Source organism: Suricata suricatta, chromosome 12 (assembly GCF_006229205.1).
Source record: "Suricata suricatta isolate VVHF042 chromosome 12, meerkat_22Aug2017_6uvM2_HiC, whole genome shotgun sequence".
Taxonomy (NCBI): domain Eukaryota; kingdom Metazoa; phylum Chordata; class Mammalia; order Carnivora; family Herpestidae; genus Suricata; species Suricata suricatta.
The window spans coordinates 91,301,611-91,319,328 of record NC_043711.1 but is presented as its reverse complement, the minus strand read 5'-3'; the positions used below and the strand labels follow the sequence as shown (position 1 = coordinate 91,319,328).

Sequence of the window (17,718 nt, the reverse complement as noted above, 5' to 3'; positions counted from 1 at the left end):
TGTGATTCTGTCTGGGGGTCTTGGAGGAGGTGGTACCTGCGCAAAGTGCTGGGGGCAGCTTGCCGAGGGGGCGGGGCAGGTCATGTACCTCCCGGGGGGCTCCGCTCACCCCTCAAACCCTGCATCCCAACAGCTGGTGCCAAGTGAAAGAAGTCGTTCACAAAACAACACCGACTGCGGGATTCTGTTTATGTGAAGTTCAAGAACAGGCAGCTGGCTGTCCGTTATCTAAGGTGCTGGAACTCAGAACAGGGGATGCCTTCAGAGGTGGAGGGTATGACCAGGAAAGGGGAGAGGAAGGCTGGGAAGGGGGAGGGGATGACACAGAGAGGGCTCTAGGAAAGTTCCTGAGATAATGGAAATGTTTTGTACCTTGATGGAGGTATTGATTACACAGGCATGTACATTTTAAAGACCCATCAAACCATATGTTAGGACCTGTGTGTTTCACTGTGTGTAAGCCATGCCTCAATAAAATTAGTTTAATAAAAAGAAACCCTGTTTAAATACTGAGAGCATTTTCTAATGCCCTGGTTGGAGTGTCAGGAGAACACAGATTTTCTTTCTAAACTCACAGATGTAGATCATAGAGGAGGAAAGAAAATTTATATGTAGGTTTATAAAAACAACAACAACAACAACAATAAAACATGAGACTTCAAACAGAATTTCACACTCGGGTGGGTTTATTTCAGGCCGTGTTCCCCAGTCTCCGGGGGGGGATGGCCTTCATTCTCCCCTGATTTTCTCTGGTCTTAAATGTTGCGAAGCACCAACCGTTATATAGTGTCTAGCTCAGTGCCTGGCACGTTGCAGGTGCTCGCGGAACGTTCATTCTCATTAATGTAAGTTGGGTTTAGCAGATCCCTTTCAGGCCTGCTTTCTGACTTTCTTCAAGACAGTGTGACTTCACCCTGCGACTTTCACAAAGAACGCAGCCTCTGAATTCTGCCCTTGGGTGGGGAGGGCTTTCCCAGACGGCACGAGCCCGACCTACAAGCTCTTGCATAGACATGTATCTGGGCACGTTTTTGTGTCAACTCCAGGAAAGGGGGCAGGGGACTCACAATATCTGTGTGCCCCTCTTCACCACCCCCTGAAAAATAGCCAGTCCAGCCCAGCACCTGCCTTGGCCTGATGATGAAGGGACAGCTGGTCGCCTTATCTGCTGACAGCCTGCCATGCATGTGTGTGGGAAAGGCTGCGTGGAGGCTGGGAATGGATCAGAAGACCCCGGAGACCTTGGCCAGCCCCCTAGGCTGTGAGGTAGAGGACGGGAGACTGGGGCATACATCCCAGCTCTATCTCAGGGTCCAGATGGACCGATGGCTTGTGAACATTCCTGTCCCCCCGGGAGCCTGGATGCCGGTGCCCGGATGCCGGTGCCCCAGTCAAGGGGGAGGGGAGGGGCCATCTGCCGTCTGCTCAGGGTCCAGGCTCAGGGCTGCCTGCTGGGCAGCGTAGGCACCAAGCCTCCGTTCCCAGCCTGGCTCTAAAAGGCACTGTTCCGCGGGCCGCCGGCAGCGGGGCAGGGAGCAGGCAGGCACAGGCGGCGCTGGGTCTCCAGGCGGCAGAGGCGGTTCTGGTTGGACACCCGGGTGGCCACGCCCAGCCCGCAGGTGGTTGAGCAGGGGCCCCAGGCCGTGCTCCATTCTGGGCAGGGGATGGCGGAAAACTGGGGACCTAGGAGGGGGAAGAAAGAAGGGTCAGCCCTGCGAGGTCAGGGTTTGGCAGCCAAGTCAACCCAACTGCTAGCGGCGCCCTCTCGGTCACGTTGCTTAACCTCTGTAGGGAGCTGCCAAGTTCGGCCGCCTCAGGCAAGGAAGTATTGCTCCCTGTGGGGTGCGGCCAGAAAAACAAGATTAACCGTCTAGAGGCCAGGGGAGTGCATTTCCCAATTCAGGGATAGGAGACCGGCAGACGGGAGAAGCCAATTGAACAAAAGATCAACCGCATTCGGGCTTATGCAGTGTTAATCGTACCCCTGCCCAGCGTTGCAGAGCAAGTCTGGGCTCTCCTTTAGATGCTGTGTTTGAAATTTCAGTTTCGGTTTCCTCTTTTTCTAATAATCATTTGACCCTGTTTCCTAGCAACCAACCCAGGTCAGCTTCCCGCCCCAAACCCTATAAAGGTGTGGATATTTTCTCAATAAACTGGCTTGATCAGAAACGCTTGTCTTGCCCCACTCTCTGTGTCTCCTTCCTGCCCTATTCTCTCTCCCTCCCTCAGGAACCTACGACCCGATTTACTGCCCCGCCAGGGCGGGAACAGACAAACCTCTCTGGACCTCAGTCTCTTCCTGTGTAAACTTGGTACCGGTCGATTGTTAGGGCTAAATAAAACAATGTAGGGGAGGGCGCTCAGCACAGTGCCCCTGCTGGTAAGCACCGTATGCGTGGGTTACTAGGCAGCTATGATGGTACTGGCCGTGGGGTAAGTGGCGGGTTCCTCATTTCTGCGCCTCTCCCCCCTGTGGCATCTTACAGGAAAGAGGTTGTGGCCTGCGGGTAGTGATGCCATGACACGGGAGCAAAGAGGCTAGAGGTTCCCAGGCTGTACCTGGAACAAGATGGCAGACTCACCACTGTCTAACATTTCCTCCTCTCACATCTGATTCTGCTCTGATGTTTTGGTGTCCTTTGCTCTGGTCCTTTTTAACCCACTGGTTCTCAACTGGGGGTGATTTTGCCCCCCACCCCAGGGACATTTGGCAATGTCCAGAGACATTTTGGGGGTCACGACAGGGAGTGGGAGTACTGGAATCTAGCCAGGATGCCCCCAAACATCGCATCGGCTCCCGCTCGACTGAGAATCACCCAGCCCACGTGTCACTAGTGTGGAAGCTGAGAAACCCCGCGTGCTATGCACCTGTGTGCAGTGTGCGCACACACACGTACCCACATAACGGAGATCGAATTGCATAGACAGGGCCCTAGCCTGCTCTTCATAAGGAAGATGAGCCCACTGGCATCCTGCTGTGCATTTAAGCGGATGAGTCCTGTTCCGTCATGGGGTAATCACGCCACCACAGATGGGCGTGGCGTGCGAGGCACGGCCCTGACTACTTTCCTTGTGTTTAATCGTCCGGTGTCATGACAACTCTGCAAGGTGGATGCCCTTACTCTCATTTTACAGTTGGAGGAACTGAGGCACAGAGAAGTTGAGCAACTTTCTCAGAGTCCCACAGCTAGGAAATCGTGAAGCTGAGCTCAGAACCCGGGCAGGCTCCATGCGGAGCCCCCCACGCTCTACTCTCAGTGTGCTACCATCGCCAATGGACCAATGCCTTCCTTTTCAGCTGCTTTTCTCTAAAAACATCACGTTCATATAATAATCATAACAACTCAGTGATGTAGCAATAACAAAATCTCTAAAACTAAAGAGCTTAAGGCACAAGGTAACTGTCTTTCCTCCACCTCTACCCATCCCTAAGCCCACGTCCCAGAGGCAACTCCCTTGCCTGGGTCAGTTCTGAGTTCCTCTTTGGATTAGCCCAGATAATTACACATTAATAATATTATATAATATTTAAATGATATGTAAATATATTACAATGCGTATCAGTATATTAGAACCATAATAATAGCATATGTCATAATAGCAAACTTCTGCTATGAAATGTGAGCATTTGGCTCAAGTATCTTAGCCCTCCCTTCCCTTCTCCACTCTTCCACCAATTTTTATTTTTCATTATTTATGATTTAAAATTATACAACTTCATGTTTTGTTAGTTTTAAAGAGGCTCCTCAGCCCCTACCCCCTCCCAGTTCCCATCGGGGAAACTTGTGCTTTGACCTGTCCAAGGTCCTGGCTTCTGAGAAGCTCCGCCCTCGCCCCGCCCCCAGGTGGCCCTGCCCCTGGCCTGGGCCAACCCTGCACTCACCTTGGGCTGGGAGGGGCTGGACCCCCAGGCCCCCTCCCTGGTCACACACCCACTCTGGGCAGCATTTGCCGGGGACCTCAACCCTCCTGGGACGTGGGCAGTCCCAGCTGGGCAGCCGGACGTCATCACTGCACAGTGGCACACAGGTGAAGCCACCGTCCTCACAGCGGCAGCGGACGCTGCAGTGGGGCTGGAAGGTCTCCCCATCTCGGTACAGGCGGCCGTTCACCTCACAGCTCCCGTCATCCTCTCCCCCTGCAGAGGAGAAACCAGACCCCCATCCGTGACCCCCAGCTTTTACCTGGGCAACCCTATGCCTGCCACATCCTCCACGTGGTCTCTCTGCAGAGCTGGCCCAGATCCTGCTGCATGCGGAACGGTGCCCTTATGGGGTCTGGGCACTGCCAAGGGGCTCCAGCCCTGGATATGCACCCCACCCCCACTGCCAGCCTGCCCTGGCGCGGGCGGGAACACGGCGTGGCGTGCTGCATCCTGACACAGGGGATGTGGGGGCGCTGGCCTGGCCTGAGCCCCACTCTGCTTTATTAGCTATGGACCTGGGCCAAGCCACTTCACTTCTTGCCTCAGTTTCCTCCCCTGTAAAATGGGTTATAACGATTTCACAGGGTTGAGGTATAGACAAAATGAAATGATATATGTAATGAATCCAACACAAAAGACATCTTCGATAGATCCTAGCTACTCTGTTGTTACTATTAATATAATTACTATATATTAATAATATATAACTTACATACACAATGAGGGTTTCTGCGACAAAGTTTCATTGCACTCCTGCTATGTTGTAGTCACCCCGATTAGGCCAGGGCTTAACTTCTGGCTGTGTGACTTTGGATAGGTTACTTAACTTATCTGAGTCACCTGAACAATAGCATCGATGAGAACAGCTCAGGACCTTCAATTACATGACGTAATATGTACAAAACATCTAGCACAGTGCTAGGCATATAATAGGTGTTCAAGAAACACTCTTTGAATGTTTTCCCACTTCCCCGGCTGGAAGAGCACTGCTTGAGGACTGGGGCTGGGAGTGCTCCCGCTGGCACACCCCCACCCCCAGGCCGGCTCAGACCATGGACGGGACACACAGGCCCTCAGGAAATGCCCTTCGCGACGCCTGGAGCAAGGCCCAGCATGTGAGAGACACTGATAAAGGAGTTCAGCTCCCTATAAATTCCAGAGATATGGAGCGTGCCATCCCTGGGCCCCTAGACAGGACTAAGACACAGTCCTTGCCTTGACGGAGCGCAGAGAGCTGGGAGGAGTCAGGAGGTTCTGGGGAAGGATTTGCCGGAAGGCAGGTTTTCCCAGGACTTCAAAGAGAAACCTCTGGTAAGCCTATAAGGCAGGAATTTGGGGACCACACAGATGTGGAGGGCAGCCCCTGCTCCCACTTGCTAGCTGTGGAAACTGAGGCAAGTTACTGCAGCTCTCTGGGCCACCGTCCCCTGCTCGCAGGGACTGAAGGAGCCAGTGTACTTAAAGCGTTTCGCCGCAAGTCTGGAACGTAGCAGGTGAATGCGAGCGGGGGGCGCAGTTCCTCTGAGGACCACAGGAGGGCGCCACCTCTCTCCCTGCTCCTTCCAAACCACAGCCCTTTGGCTCCAAGCCCTGGCCTCTTGCCCTGGATCATGTGGCCGCAGGTTTCCTGGAAACTGTAGGGGGCAGCTGGGCCTTAATCTGCACCCTAAGCCTGGCAAAGCCTGGGTCTCCCACCAGACTCCTGATGCCACAGCCCTGGGGCCTCCTGGTCGCTGGGATGACTGGTAAACAGAGGGATTGTTTAGGAAAGTCCGCGGAGTGGTGATAATTTTAGCAAGGTTTCCTGGCACTCCTCCTGGGTCCTCCAGCTCAGAGCCGCTTGGGGCGGGGGCCATGGTCCCTGGGTGGCCACCCTCTGCGCTGGGGTCTGTGTGCTCCCTCTTGTGGTCCCAAACACAGGCGGTGCCTTGAACTTACTTGTCCTTGGATCCTCCCCCCGCCCCCCCCCCACCCCTTATACACACAGAGTTGCCTCCTCCAGGCCTTTCCAATACCCTCTGGTCCAGCAACCTCCCTCAAATACCTTTAGAGCCCGGAGCGCCCGGAGGCTTAGTCGGTAAGCAGCTGACTCTTGATTTTGGCTCAGGTCATGATCTCATGGTTATGAGATTAAGCCCCAGGCCCGGCTCTGCACTGACAGCATGGAGCCAGCTTGGGATTCTCTCCCCCTTGCTCTCTGCCCCTCCCCACTTCCCCCCTCTCCCCTCATGCTCTTTCTCTCTAAATAAATAAATAATTAATTAACAACTAAAGAAAAAAAACTTCAGAGCCCAGACTTATTATCTGGGGATTTCTGCATCCTTCTTTCCCTCTGAGAGTCCCTTACAGGAGGAGGAATGACCGGGTTTGTTTGTTTGTTTGTTTACCTTCAGCCACTTGCACACTGTGTGACCTCAGACAGATGACTTAACCTCTCTGAGCCCCAGTTCCTTCATCTGCAAAATAGGTTTAATAATAGGACCTACCTCATTATTAAGGGCAGAATGAGATCAAGTGTACAAAGCGCATGCTCACAGGACATGCTCAGTAAACAGTGCCCATTCCCACTAGCTTCTCTGGAATCATCACTATCATTCATTCATCAAACACTTATTTATCGGGTGCCTACTATGCATCAGGCACTGTTCTGGGTTCTTGTGATATAGCAATGATTAGAACAGGCAAAAATCCTGCCTTCAACTGGAGCTTTCACTCTAGGGAAACAAACACAATAAGCAAGTAGCATTTATGATGTCAGATGGTGATTAGAGCCAGTAAAATAACGGAGGGAAGGGGTCAGGAGAGGGGTGTTGAAAGTGGTGACTGAGGAAGTCCTCGCCAAAAGGGTGATATTTGAGTGAAGATGTGAAGGAGGTGCAGGAACTTGCCAAGCATGTATCTGGGGGGAAAGAACACTGGTAGAGCAAACAACCAGTGCAAAGGCCCTGAGGTAGGAGCCCCCCTGGGATATTTAAGGAACAAAATAGGGCAGTGTGGCTGAAGTAGAGAGGGAGAGGGAGAGAAGGGGTTAGGTGGGGTCAGAGAGAAAGTAGGAACAGGACCCTGTGGGGTCTCATAGCCCCCGGGAAGACCTTGGCTTTTACTCGAAGGAGGTGGGATGCTCTTAGAGGCCTTGAGCTGAGGAGGGATGTGCTCTGGTGTTGTATTGAAGGGCCCTGTGGCTGCTGCATCGGGAACAGACTAAAGGCAAGGCCAGAAGCAGGGGGACCGTTATGCAGCCCCCACAACATCCAGCACGTGATGATGGGGCTCAGACCGGGCTGGTAGGAGTGGCCGGACTGGGAAGGGACGAGAATTTCAGGTTCTAGAAACATCCTGAAGACTTTGCTGGTGGGAAGTATGCGGATGTGCAAAAATGAGAGACATCAGGGATGACTGCAGGGTTTGGAAGTCAAGCCACAGGAACGGTGGCGATGCCCTCGGCTGGGCTGCGGAGACTGACGCTTGGGTGTGCGGATCCGGGCTTACGATGGACACACACAGGCTGGAGTTGGCCGTCCGAGGTCTGCCCAGCGAGGAACTGACTGTTGGCAGCATATTCCCTCCAGCGCTGAGACCTGGACTTGGCCTCTGTGAGGTCTTAGCTGGCTCTGGCTCACCTGTGGGGCTTGCCACCTCCAAGTCTGGTTCGTGGACACCCACTAGGTTGCCCGCCCAGCACTGGGAGTTGTAGGAAGAAGCAAAGGCTTTAAAAATACATTTTTAACCTCCAGCTGTTTGAAGTCTGAATCAAGATGGACTAAGAAAAGTCCCTTACTAAACTTAGTGACCATAACAGCCAATATGTACTAATCATATGCCGAGTGTTGGGCAGCAGAGTGATGGAAAAGAAGAGTGTGCAGCTACCTCCCTGAGTTCAAATCCCAGCTCAGCTCCTCATGCGCTGTGTGACCCTGGGGAAGCCGCCTAACCTCTCTGTGCCTGTTTTTCCCCCATTTATTAAACACATTTTTTTTATAGTTTATTTTTGAGACAGAGAGAGACAGAGCGTGAATGGGGGAGGGGCAGAGAGAGAGGGAGACACAGAATCTAAAACAGGCTCCAGGCTCTGAGCTGTCAGCACAGAACCCAAACCCACGAACCGTGAGATCATGTCCTGAGCCGAAGTCGAACGCTTAATGGACTGAGCCACCCAGGCGCCCCTCCCCCATTTATAAAATGCAGATGACATCAGGACCAACCTCATATGGCTGTTGTGAGATTAAATGAGGTGATATTTGTGAAACCCTTAGTGCCCCACGCATGGTAAGCGCTATGCGAATGGTCAAGAAGTAAAGTTTTGCCAAGGGCTCTCCATGTGTCCTGGAGACAACGGCCTGGTGAGCTCATTGTTACTTCTCTCATTTTTCCCTTTAGCAATCATCTATGAGTCCATCAAACAAATCGCTACTTTCCCATGATTATACTCCCCCGATCATAAAGATCATAAAAAGCATTTAATGAGGATTTAGTATTGATAACTTAATGTCTATTAGTCTTGTTGCTTTTCTTTAGCCTTGTTTTGTTCTACACATGGACTCATTATCAATGATTCATGAGCCCCTCTCTTGTTATTTTCTTAAAATGATTCATGCAAACAGATGAAAGAGGTTCATTGCTCTACAAGACTTATTAAGAAAAGAAAAAAGAACACCCTCACATTTTTCTGTTTCTCTAAGGCAGTGGTTCTCAAATGGAGATGATTTTGTTCCCCAGGGGACACCTGGCAGCGTCTGAGACCGACTGTCATGGCCTGAAGCGGGGGGGGGGGGGGGGGGGGGGGGGGGGGGGGGGGGGGGGGGGGGGGGGGGGGGGGGGGGGGGGGGGGCACGCTGCCGGCATCCAGTGAGCAGAGCCCAGGGAAGCTGCGAAATGTCCTACCATGTGCAGGACAGCCGCCCCTGACCCACCAAAGAATTATAACAAACAATAATCTGGCCCCAGTAAAGTTGAGAAACTCTGGTCTAAAGCACCGGAGGGCACCAAGGCCTAAAAGGCTGAGAGATGTAACATGCTCAAGGTCACTAGTAAATGGCAAACTCAAGACTCAAATGATAGCCCAAGGGCTCCCAATCCGGGAGGAAGACAGAACAAAATGTTGCTTTAGAACCTGTGTGACCTGGTCCCAAGCTGTGTAACAGTAATCTTTCCAGTTACTATTGCTGAGCCTCAGTTTGCTCATCTCTGAAATGGGTCTGAAAGTACTTACCACATAGGATCATTGTGAGGATTATGTGATTTATGTGAGCATTACGTGGCAAGTTTCAGCACACTGCCTGACCTGCAGTCTGCCCTACATAAGCAGCTAAACTTTTATTTTCCCAAAAGGGTGTGAAGGGCGCCAGAAAGGATAGTGATGTTTGGTTTAAATAATCTGGGAGGGCTTCTCAGGAGAGGAGTGTTTGAGCTCACCTTTGACAGTGGGTTGTGACTTGGACAGGTAGGAATGGGGGGGAGCTGCTCAGGTGGAGGGCATGGTTGGCTCAAAGACAAGGTTGTGGGGGGAGCAGAGGGAGGGCCCAGGGAACCGCGGGTCACCAGGTTTGGCAGGAATGGCTGGTGAGCTTGACGTAAGCAGGTAGAGAGAGAAGAGCTTCTCTTTGACTCAGGTCTCCCCAGCCTCGACCCTCCCAAATACAGCCACCATCAGTCCCGCAAACCTGCTTACAGAGGCACACGGCCCCTCGGCCACCAGGGCCCGCCCCGGGCTGGCAGATCAGGCCCTGGCTGGGGTCGCAGACGTGGAGATGGTCGCAGGGCTCCCCCAGCCGCCGGGCACATACCCGGCAACAGCGGCAGCCGTCCAGCACCAGGGGCGCCCCCGGTGGGCACCGGGGTGGCGGCCAGGGGCAGACACACGGTGTTGGGCACAGCTGGGCACACACCTGCAGAGACAGAGATGTCACTCAGCCATGGCCATTCAAGGGGGGCAGGGAGAGGTCCACACTTTGGCCCCAGGGTCACACAGACCTAGTCTTGAACCTCCTGACACTCCTGCCTAAGAGACAGTGTGGCGTTGTGGTCATGAGCTAGAACTTTGGACTAGAGTTCCAGTTCTGACTCTGCCTCTTATTAGCTGAGTGACCTTGGGCAAGTTACTGAAGCTCTCTGAGCCTCAGTTTCCCTATTTGTAAAGGGGGCAATAGCAGTGTTTAACTCAGAGGATTTTTGGAAGGGTACATAAAGTGATGCAGGTTAAACCCTGAGCACGCAGCCCGGCATGGAGTAGGTGCTCAGTGCATTTAGCAAATGATGATCACTGTTGGGAATGACCAGGAAGGGCTGAGGCCCCACCCTAGACACGTCCAGAAAGGCAAACGTCACAACACAAAGGGTTAAAACGACAGGGCACTGCACGTTTTCTAGTACGTAGGCTGCAAATATTTATCTTGACAGCTAAATAAATCAAACCATATCATAGATGTTTTTGATCATTGGAACAATCCAGAATATGGATGAAACTTGGGGAAATAATGGTCGACAGGCCTCCGTGGGGACTTACCAAATAGAACTTCCAGAGGCAGGGCCCTGGAATCCATATTTTACCAGGCTGCCAGGGGCTTCTGATGCACAGCTAGGCTTTTGGCATCTCTGCTCCAGTTCTAAGCCCCATCCCCCTGCCATGGAGAGGTGGGGACCCTCAGATCCAGAGAGGGCAAGGGTCTTGCCAAAAGTCACAGTGTGTTAACCACAGAGCTAGGAGCCTGCTCCCTCCTTAAGGATGTTGTAATAGGGAAAATCTGGACCCAGGGACCCACCCCCCAGGTGGGTATCGACCCATGTCCTGGCTGTTCCTCTCCACTCAGGACAGAGACACAACCAAACCAGGAACCAGATGCCATGATCTCCCCAGGTGTCCATTTGAAGGTGGGGACCAAGAGGCAGGCATAACTCAAGGATGTTCCCAGTGGCCCCTCTGTGATGGACCAATCTTTAGTTCAGTAGGATCCTTGGAGGACCAGAGGGCTTTACCTGGAGAATGGAGGACTTACAGTTTATACAGATCGAACGAATAACCTCCTACCTTTGGTGTGGCCCCACTGCAGGCAATGACCCCTTTGCCCCAGTCCCCACTTTGCCCCAAACCCTGCCACCTTCCGGTCCTGCAAACCTGCATTCAGTGGCCTGCAGCTCACGCGTTGGCCACCAGGGGCCACTCCAAACTGGCCAACCCACCTTGGGGAGGGGGGCGCGTCCCAAACCAGGAGGTCCTCCCGTCCCAGGCTAGGGCAGCACCAGTAACAGATTCAAGTGTGCAGCTCTGGCCTGGAGCGTCACAGGGAGAGAGTCCCTGTCTCTGCAGGAATTCCAAGCCGGAGACTGGGTGATACCGAAGAGATTCTAAAGAAGGTGGCCTCTTCCGGCTCCTCAAAGCGTGGTCTGGGCCGGCAGCAGCAGCAGCAGCCCCTGGAAGTCTGTTGCGGTATCTGGGGCCCCACTTTATGAGTCTCCTTCTACATTTTAATAAATCTAGAAATTATTCTCATAGGATTGACCCGGCAAGCAATCAGTCGGGCTCTGGGGTTCCCTTTCAGACCAGGGGATGGGCTCCCTTGCTTACTGGGAAGTGGGGGATCTGACCAGAACTGGCTCTCGGGTCCCTTCCGCCTGAAAGCCGGGGTGCCAGGCCACAGATCTTCTGATGTGCACCCAGGTTCCTACTTTGAGTCTCCACTGGGCAAGCGTGGCCAGGGCCAGATGTGCAGGTCCTGAAACGCAGCAGGAGCCACTAATAATATCAGAGATCATGGCTAACAGTCACCGTGAGCCATAATGTCATCTCATTTAGCCCTGTGAGATGAGGTGGTGGCATTGTGCCCACTGTAGAGACAAGGAAATAGAGCTCAAAGCAGTGTAGTGATATCACCAGAGTACAGGTTCATGGGAACCCAAGGCCCAGGCTCTTAGTTACCACTCCTAACTCTCCTTGGGAAGCTGTTTGCCAGCTTAGCCTCTGCCTCAGTTTATCCATTTGTTTGAGACAGACAGTGACAGTCAAGGGAGCATGCCAAGGGGAGACAGGACCTCTCTGGTCCCCCCCATCCCCGTGCTCTGCCTAACCACCCCCTGCACACATGGTTTTTCCAGACCCGTGCTGCGGTCCCCAGGGGGAAGAGCCCTGAACACGCAATATTCTAGGGAAGAGCTGAAATCCAAGTTCGACCACTGAGTGGCTGTGTGACCTTCTGTACGCCACTGAACTGCTTCGTAGTGGGGAAGCCGTTTCCTCCTGAGTAAAACAGGGTGGAGACTCGCTGTCTTGACATTGTGACAGGGATAAAAGGTCACGGCTAGCTCCTGGTCACTGTGACTTTGTCCGTTTCCAGGTCTCTGCTGCCTGCCTGTGATCACAGGCCTGAGCCCAGGAGCCCACAGCCGGCCGGAAGCCTCGGGATTCTTGGTCTGAGGATTGTTGTGGCTTTCTGGGTTAGTGACGACCAGGTCCCTGAGTCCTGTGCAGGATGCTCCCTGGCTCCCTGGGACCAGGAAGACTGGAAGGTGAGCGGACAGTCACTGGACAGTGAGTCCAGGACGGCTCCGTTTTGGTCTTTGATAGAAGCCTGGGCCCAGAACCCCAAGTCTCCAAGCCACCCACCTCAGTGTGATTCTCTGCTGGGCCCCTTTGGCAGAACAGTGGGATTGGGATGTTGGCGGGGTCTCAGCCTTGCCCCCCGCTGAGATCAAGGCTTGTGGTGGGGCCAACCTCCATGGCATCGGGAACTCAGCATTTGCTGAGGGAATGAGAGGGCTCAGCAGCTGTGGCCCTGGTCCAGGTAGGGGAGAGGCACAGGCAGGAGAAGCACAAATAGAAGTGACTCTTCCCTACCCTGCACACACTCAAGCCCATCCTGGGCTCCACTTCTCTATTAACTCTGTTGTTTCTTTGCTGTGTGATGTTAGTCAAGTTGCTTGACCTCTCTGGGCCTTGCTTGACTGAAACCAGGGGATAATAATTCCTTATGAGGTTGTTGGATATGTTAGGCAAGGAAATGTTCCATAAACCTCCTGAAAAAATGTCCCCTAAGAGAAGATCCTTATTCCACGAGGTGTCTCCATGTCCCCTTGCAGCCAGGGTCTGCAGGCCATCCCTCCCTGCCAACAGCATTGAGCCCCTGCACTATGAACTTTTCCGATCAGTTAGACACCAACATCCATTCAAACCCTGGCTCACAGTTAGGCAAAGCAGGTTATATGTTGTGTCTCCCTATTTGTAATGAGGACACCCACCTCTGCTTTGTAGGGCCCTGGGGACTGCCACTAGTCACAACCTTCTTTCCAACACCTGCCACGTTCCAGGTCCTGGGCTGAGCATTTGTGAGGAATTACCATAAATGATCTTCACGAAGGCCTCATGATCATTACGCCCATCTATCAGAGGAAGCAGCTGAGGCTCAGAGAGAAGGGACTTACCCAAGGTCATACAGCAGAGCTGGCCAGAGGCAGCTCTCTGGGCGCCCGGGAGGGAAGCTGGGCTGTGCCCAACAGAAGGGGATCTTGGCAGTGATTTCACACCTCCCCAACAACCAAGCAAGTCAGCAGGATGTTCTGGGGCCCAGGGCCCCCTTACCTTTGAGAGGAGGCAGAGGAGGGAGCAGGCCAGAAGGTGGGTCTGTGTTGTGACTCTCATGTCACTGTGTCCCCTACGGAGCCGGCTTTGAGCCTGGGAGGCAGGACCTGTATGTCTTTATGTTCCAGCAGCTGTGAGGTCACTCCCAGGCACACACACGCACACACACACACACACAGACACACACACACATGCACACGCACACACAGATACACACACATGCTGGTCTCTGCTTTCCTGTTTCTCTCCCCATCCACATCCTCCCACTGATGAGCCCATTTACCTGAAGATGAGACCGTGGAGGCCACCAAGAGGGCGCCTGCCAGTGTGAGTGTGAGTGTGTATGTGTGTGTGTGTGTGTGTGTGTGTGTGCGCGCGCACGCCTGTGTGTGAAAGTCAGAGCCAATGCCGGTGCCAGGAGCCTGTGACAGGCTGGCAGGGGCCTCTCTGGCTCCTCCCAGCCCAGGAAGGGGGCCTTCCTGAGCTGCTGCTGCGGAGCCCTGGCCCGACCCCTGCCTGCCCCCCCGCCCCAGGGGGCTGTGGATCCAGAAAAAGCTCAGCAGACACCCCCTTTGCAGCGCCGCCCCAAGTCCTCTGAAGCTCTGTGGCCCGGACTTGAGGCAGTTGCGGCTGGGCCTGTGGTTTCTGGCGGGAAGATTGGCAGCCATCCAGAGGCGGGTGTGACCCAGAGCAAAACTTCTGGGCGGCCTGTTTTCTTTTGGCAACAAGGGGCCTCCCCAGAGCCTGCTTCCCTGCGGTCCGAAGGTGGCCCCTGGTGGATGAGCTCATGCAGGCTGGACCTACTGTGTGCCGGCACTTGCTGGGCCCCTGCCCAATGATCTAGAAGAACCAGATCCATTTCGTTTAATTCAGCCATCTCTGAGGCCCCCTCTGTAGGGGCTGGAGACCCAAGAGTGACCTTGGGACAAAGCCTAGAGGGCGTGACGACCAAGGGAAACCAGGTGGAAATCTGGGGCATTCTGAGGAGGGGTCCTTGTTCAGACTGAAGGTGAGGGGCGGCTTTCTGGGGGAGGCGCCTTTATAGAGAGCCGTGGAAAGAGGGGGTGTGAGAAGGAGAATGTTGCAGAGGGCAAACCCCACAGGGGTGAGCAGGACAGCATGCCCACTCTCGGAGCCAAAGGTGTGGCCGGAGCTGACAGAGGTGGGGAGGGGGGTTCTACATGGGGAGTGGGACGCCTAATTCGTCCCCCGCAGTATCTGGGGGCATCTCTGATGATCCAGACACTGACGCTGACAGGTGTGAGTACAAGTGCTTGGATTGTGGCATTTGGCAAAGATAATCACAGGTGGCATCAAGGGGTGTCTGGGGAGGGCTTTGGCCCCCGTAATCTCCACCAGTACCCCAAACCTTGAAGTGAAGGTGCTGGGTTCCAGAATGGGCGGTCGGGGAGGAAGAAGGCTGACCTGATATAGGGGTCAGATTGAGTGGGACATCCTAGGGGGAAACGCCCTCCCAGCCGCAGTCCTGGGGAAGGAGCCGATGGGGAAGGCGGACGAAGACGGAAATGTCTCGGTCTCTGTGGGTTCTGGGTAGACAGGAGGAGGGCAGGGTGTCCCTTGGGCTGCAGGGAAGGAGATGCAGTGTTTGTTTATAAATGCTTAGATTTCAGCCAGAGGCAAGCCTAGGGGACTCCACACAAGGACTGGGCACCCCCCTCCCTCCCACAGTAGAATTATCTGCAATAATCATAAGATGAAACAAATACTTTTCATGTATGAGCCAAAGTTTGCACTTACCAAACAAAAAACACCACCCTCCATAGTTCACACTGTTTCACAGTTTTAATGTTTATTTATTTTTGAGAAAGGCAGGGGGAGGAGCAGAGAGAGAGAGGGAGACAAAATCTGAAGCAGGTTCCGGGCTCTGAGCTGTCAGCACAGAGATTGATACGGGGCTCGAACTCATGGACCATGAGATCATGACCTAAGCTGAAGTCGTATGTTTAATCGACTGAGCCACCCAGGTGCCCCTCACCGGTTTAAATTTTAAGCACAAACCCAAACTCCAAGGAGTCACATAGAATGAGACAATCACTCAGCATCCATTGCTGCTTTTCATCTACTGTCGGGGTGCAGGACCCTGGGGGGTTAGAGACCCGTGCAGTGCAAGATTCCAAACTGTCAGGGGCTTCTGGTCTCGGTGAGGGTGTGCTCCTGAGCTCATGTGCACTGGGCACCTGTCTTGCTAGCGCTCTCCAAGTTCATTTCCACAAAGGATAGGTTTACTAAAGGATAAGAAATTAAAATGTGCTGATTCGAAGCTTATGTATGGATTATTAAAATTCAACAGTTGCCGCATCAATTGTTTAGAACTTGGACCAAAAAAAGATATTTTCAGGACAAACCACTTTGTCCTGAATTTATCATGATTGACATGATTTATATTTATATACTGACATGATTTATAGTTATATGCCAACTTCTCATCAATTTTATCTTTAAAAAAATTTTTTTAATGTTTTATTTATTTTTGATACGAAGAGAGACAGAGCATGAGAGGGGGAGGGGCAAAGAGAGAAGGAGACACAGAACCGGAAGCAGGCTCCAGGCTCTGAGCTGTCAGCACAGAGCCTGACATGGGGCTCGAACCCACGAACGTGAGATCTGACCTAAGTCGAAGTTGGAGGCTTAACCAACTGAGCCACCCAGGCGCCCCCAATTTTATCTTTTTTAAAAAATGTTTATTTATTTTGAGAGAAACGGAGAGAGAGAGAGAGAGAGAGAGAGAGAGAGAGAATCCCAAGCAGGCTCTGCCCTGTCAGCAGAGTCCGATGCAGGGCTTGATCTCACAAACCATGAGATTACACTCTGAGCCGAAATCAAGAGTTGGACTCAATCGGATGAGCCACCCAGGTGCCCCTCATCAATTTTATCCTTAAATTCTCTACAGACAGTGCGTCCCTCTTACTGCCCGTACCCAGGGAGGACCACTCCCATGCCCTGTCTTTGCCGGGACCACTGGCTTTAACAACAATGAGAGTGATTACATAAAGGGCCCTCAGAAGGAACCAGTCCTGTGCCAAGTACCGTTTCGAATCCTCGCAGCCTATGCCTCAATAAGAAAGTGAGGTTCAGAGAGGTTAAGTAATGTGTCTAAGATTATACAGCTAGAAACTAGAGCCAGGTTTTCAGCTGCAGGTCCATTTGACTCCAGAACCTTCCGTTGTGGTTTCTGTAGTTATTTATTTCGGCTACTGCTCCTAGAGCTCTCTGTGGCGTACGTCTTTTAGATCGAGGGGTGGCGTGCTGGTGTGAAGTGTACATCTGGGTGACTGTTTGCATGTGTGCACACACGTGTAACCACCACCCAGAGCAAGATACATTTCCAGAAGGTTCCTCGTGCCCCTTGCAGAAACTCACTCTTCTGACCTCTATCACCATTGATTCGTTTTTCCTGGAAGGAGCAGGTGGGAGCACTTCTCTCTCTGAGGCAAGAAGACAGGACGGGCGGGCAAGAAGCACGCTGGAGGGGAGGCTCCACGGACAGTGAGGAGGTGAGGCCGCCATGGGGTCCCGGGGGGAAGGAGGGTGAAGAAGGCATGGGCCAGGGAAGCCACAGAGATGAGTGGCAATCCTGCGGCCCAAGCCCTCCCCCGGCGGGCCCCTGTGAGTCAGAGTGTGGCTGTTTGCTTGGAACTTGTGCTAATAACTGCGGGTGGCAGCATGTGGACGGGGAGGGGAGGCCCTGGGGCCTGGCTGGTTCCGGAAGCACGCAGGCTGGCATCGGGGCGTTGGTGATGGGAGTGTCAGAGATGAGCCTTCCGCACACAGCTCGGAGTGTTGAAAGCCTGTGGCAGGAACTGCCACTTTGCTGACCGGGTACAAGTGGATAGGGTCCCCAAACTGCTGGAGGGATGGGACAGTCCAGGGAACCCATGAGTCTCTTGGCTGCTCTAGCCCCCCAAAAGAAGGCCCTGGAATAAGTCAGGCTGCCCTTTGCGTTACGGGAAGGACACACAGCCTCGTAAGTCAAAAGGTCCTGGCTTCAAATCCCAGCTCCCCCGTGACTCACAGTGCTGGGATTAGGGTGCGCTAAGGGGTGCTCCTAAATGCCCCAAGGGAGTAAATTTAAGGGGCTCCCCCTCTCAGTGCCCACCATGCACTGTGCCACCTGGAGAGCAACACCTCCCAAAGAGGGAAGCCCGTGGGACACAAAATGAGTTCATGGCAGCAACTCAGTAAATACTGGTGGCCTGATGACATG

General features: G+C 53.3%; 1 protein-coding gene across 2 annotated transcripts; it reads right to left on the bottom strand.

The window, feature by feature from the left end:
- Positions 1 to 668: 668 nt before the first annotated feature.
- CCN5 (cellular communication network factor 5) lies at positions 669 to 14,029 on the bottom strand. 2 transcript variants are annotated; one of them, XM_029917691.1, is made up of 5 exons: positions 13,777 to 14,029; positions 13,494 to 13,608; positions 9,594 to 9,810; positions 3,884 to 4,138; positions 669 to 1,683 (listed from the first exon to the last, which is right to left on the bottom strand). In XM_029917691.1, the coding sequence occupies exons 2-5, from the start codon at positions 13,551 to 13,553 to the stop codon at positions 1,493 to 1,495; spliced, it is 723 nt and encodes a 240-aa protein (XP_029773551.1). In that variant the 5' UTR covers positions 13,554 to 13,608; positions 13,777 to 14,029; the 3' UTR covers positions 669 to 1,492. The 2 variants fall into 2 exon arrangements, with proteins under 2 accessions (XP_029773551.1, XP_029773549.1); XM_029917689.1 differs by having other exon boundaries at positions 13,494 to 13,586.
- Positions 14,030 to 17,718: the final 3,689 nt, after the last annotated feature.

Bases quoted from the DNA above. Each gene is read 5' to 3' on its own strand.
- CCN5 (XM_029917691.1), bottom strand. From the start codon at position 13,553: ATGAGAGTCACAACACAGACCCACCTTCTGGCCTGCTCCCTCCTCTGC. The intron at 4,139-9,593 runs GTAAGCAGGTTT...TCTCCTCTGCAG, and splicing joins CCGAGGGGCCGTGTGCCTCT to GGGGAGAGGATGACGGGAGC. The intron at 1,684-3,883 runs GTGAGTGCAGGG...TCCCCCTCCTAG, and splicing joins CCAGCCCCTCCCAGCCCAAG to GTCCCCAGTTTTCCGCCATC.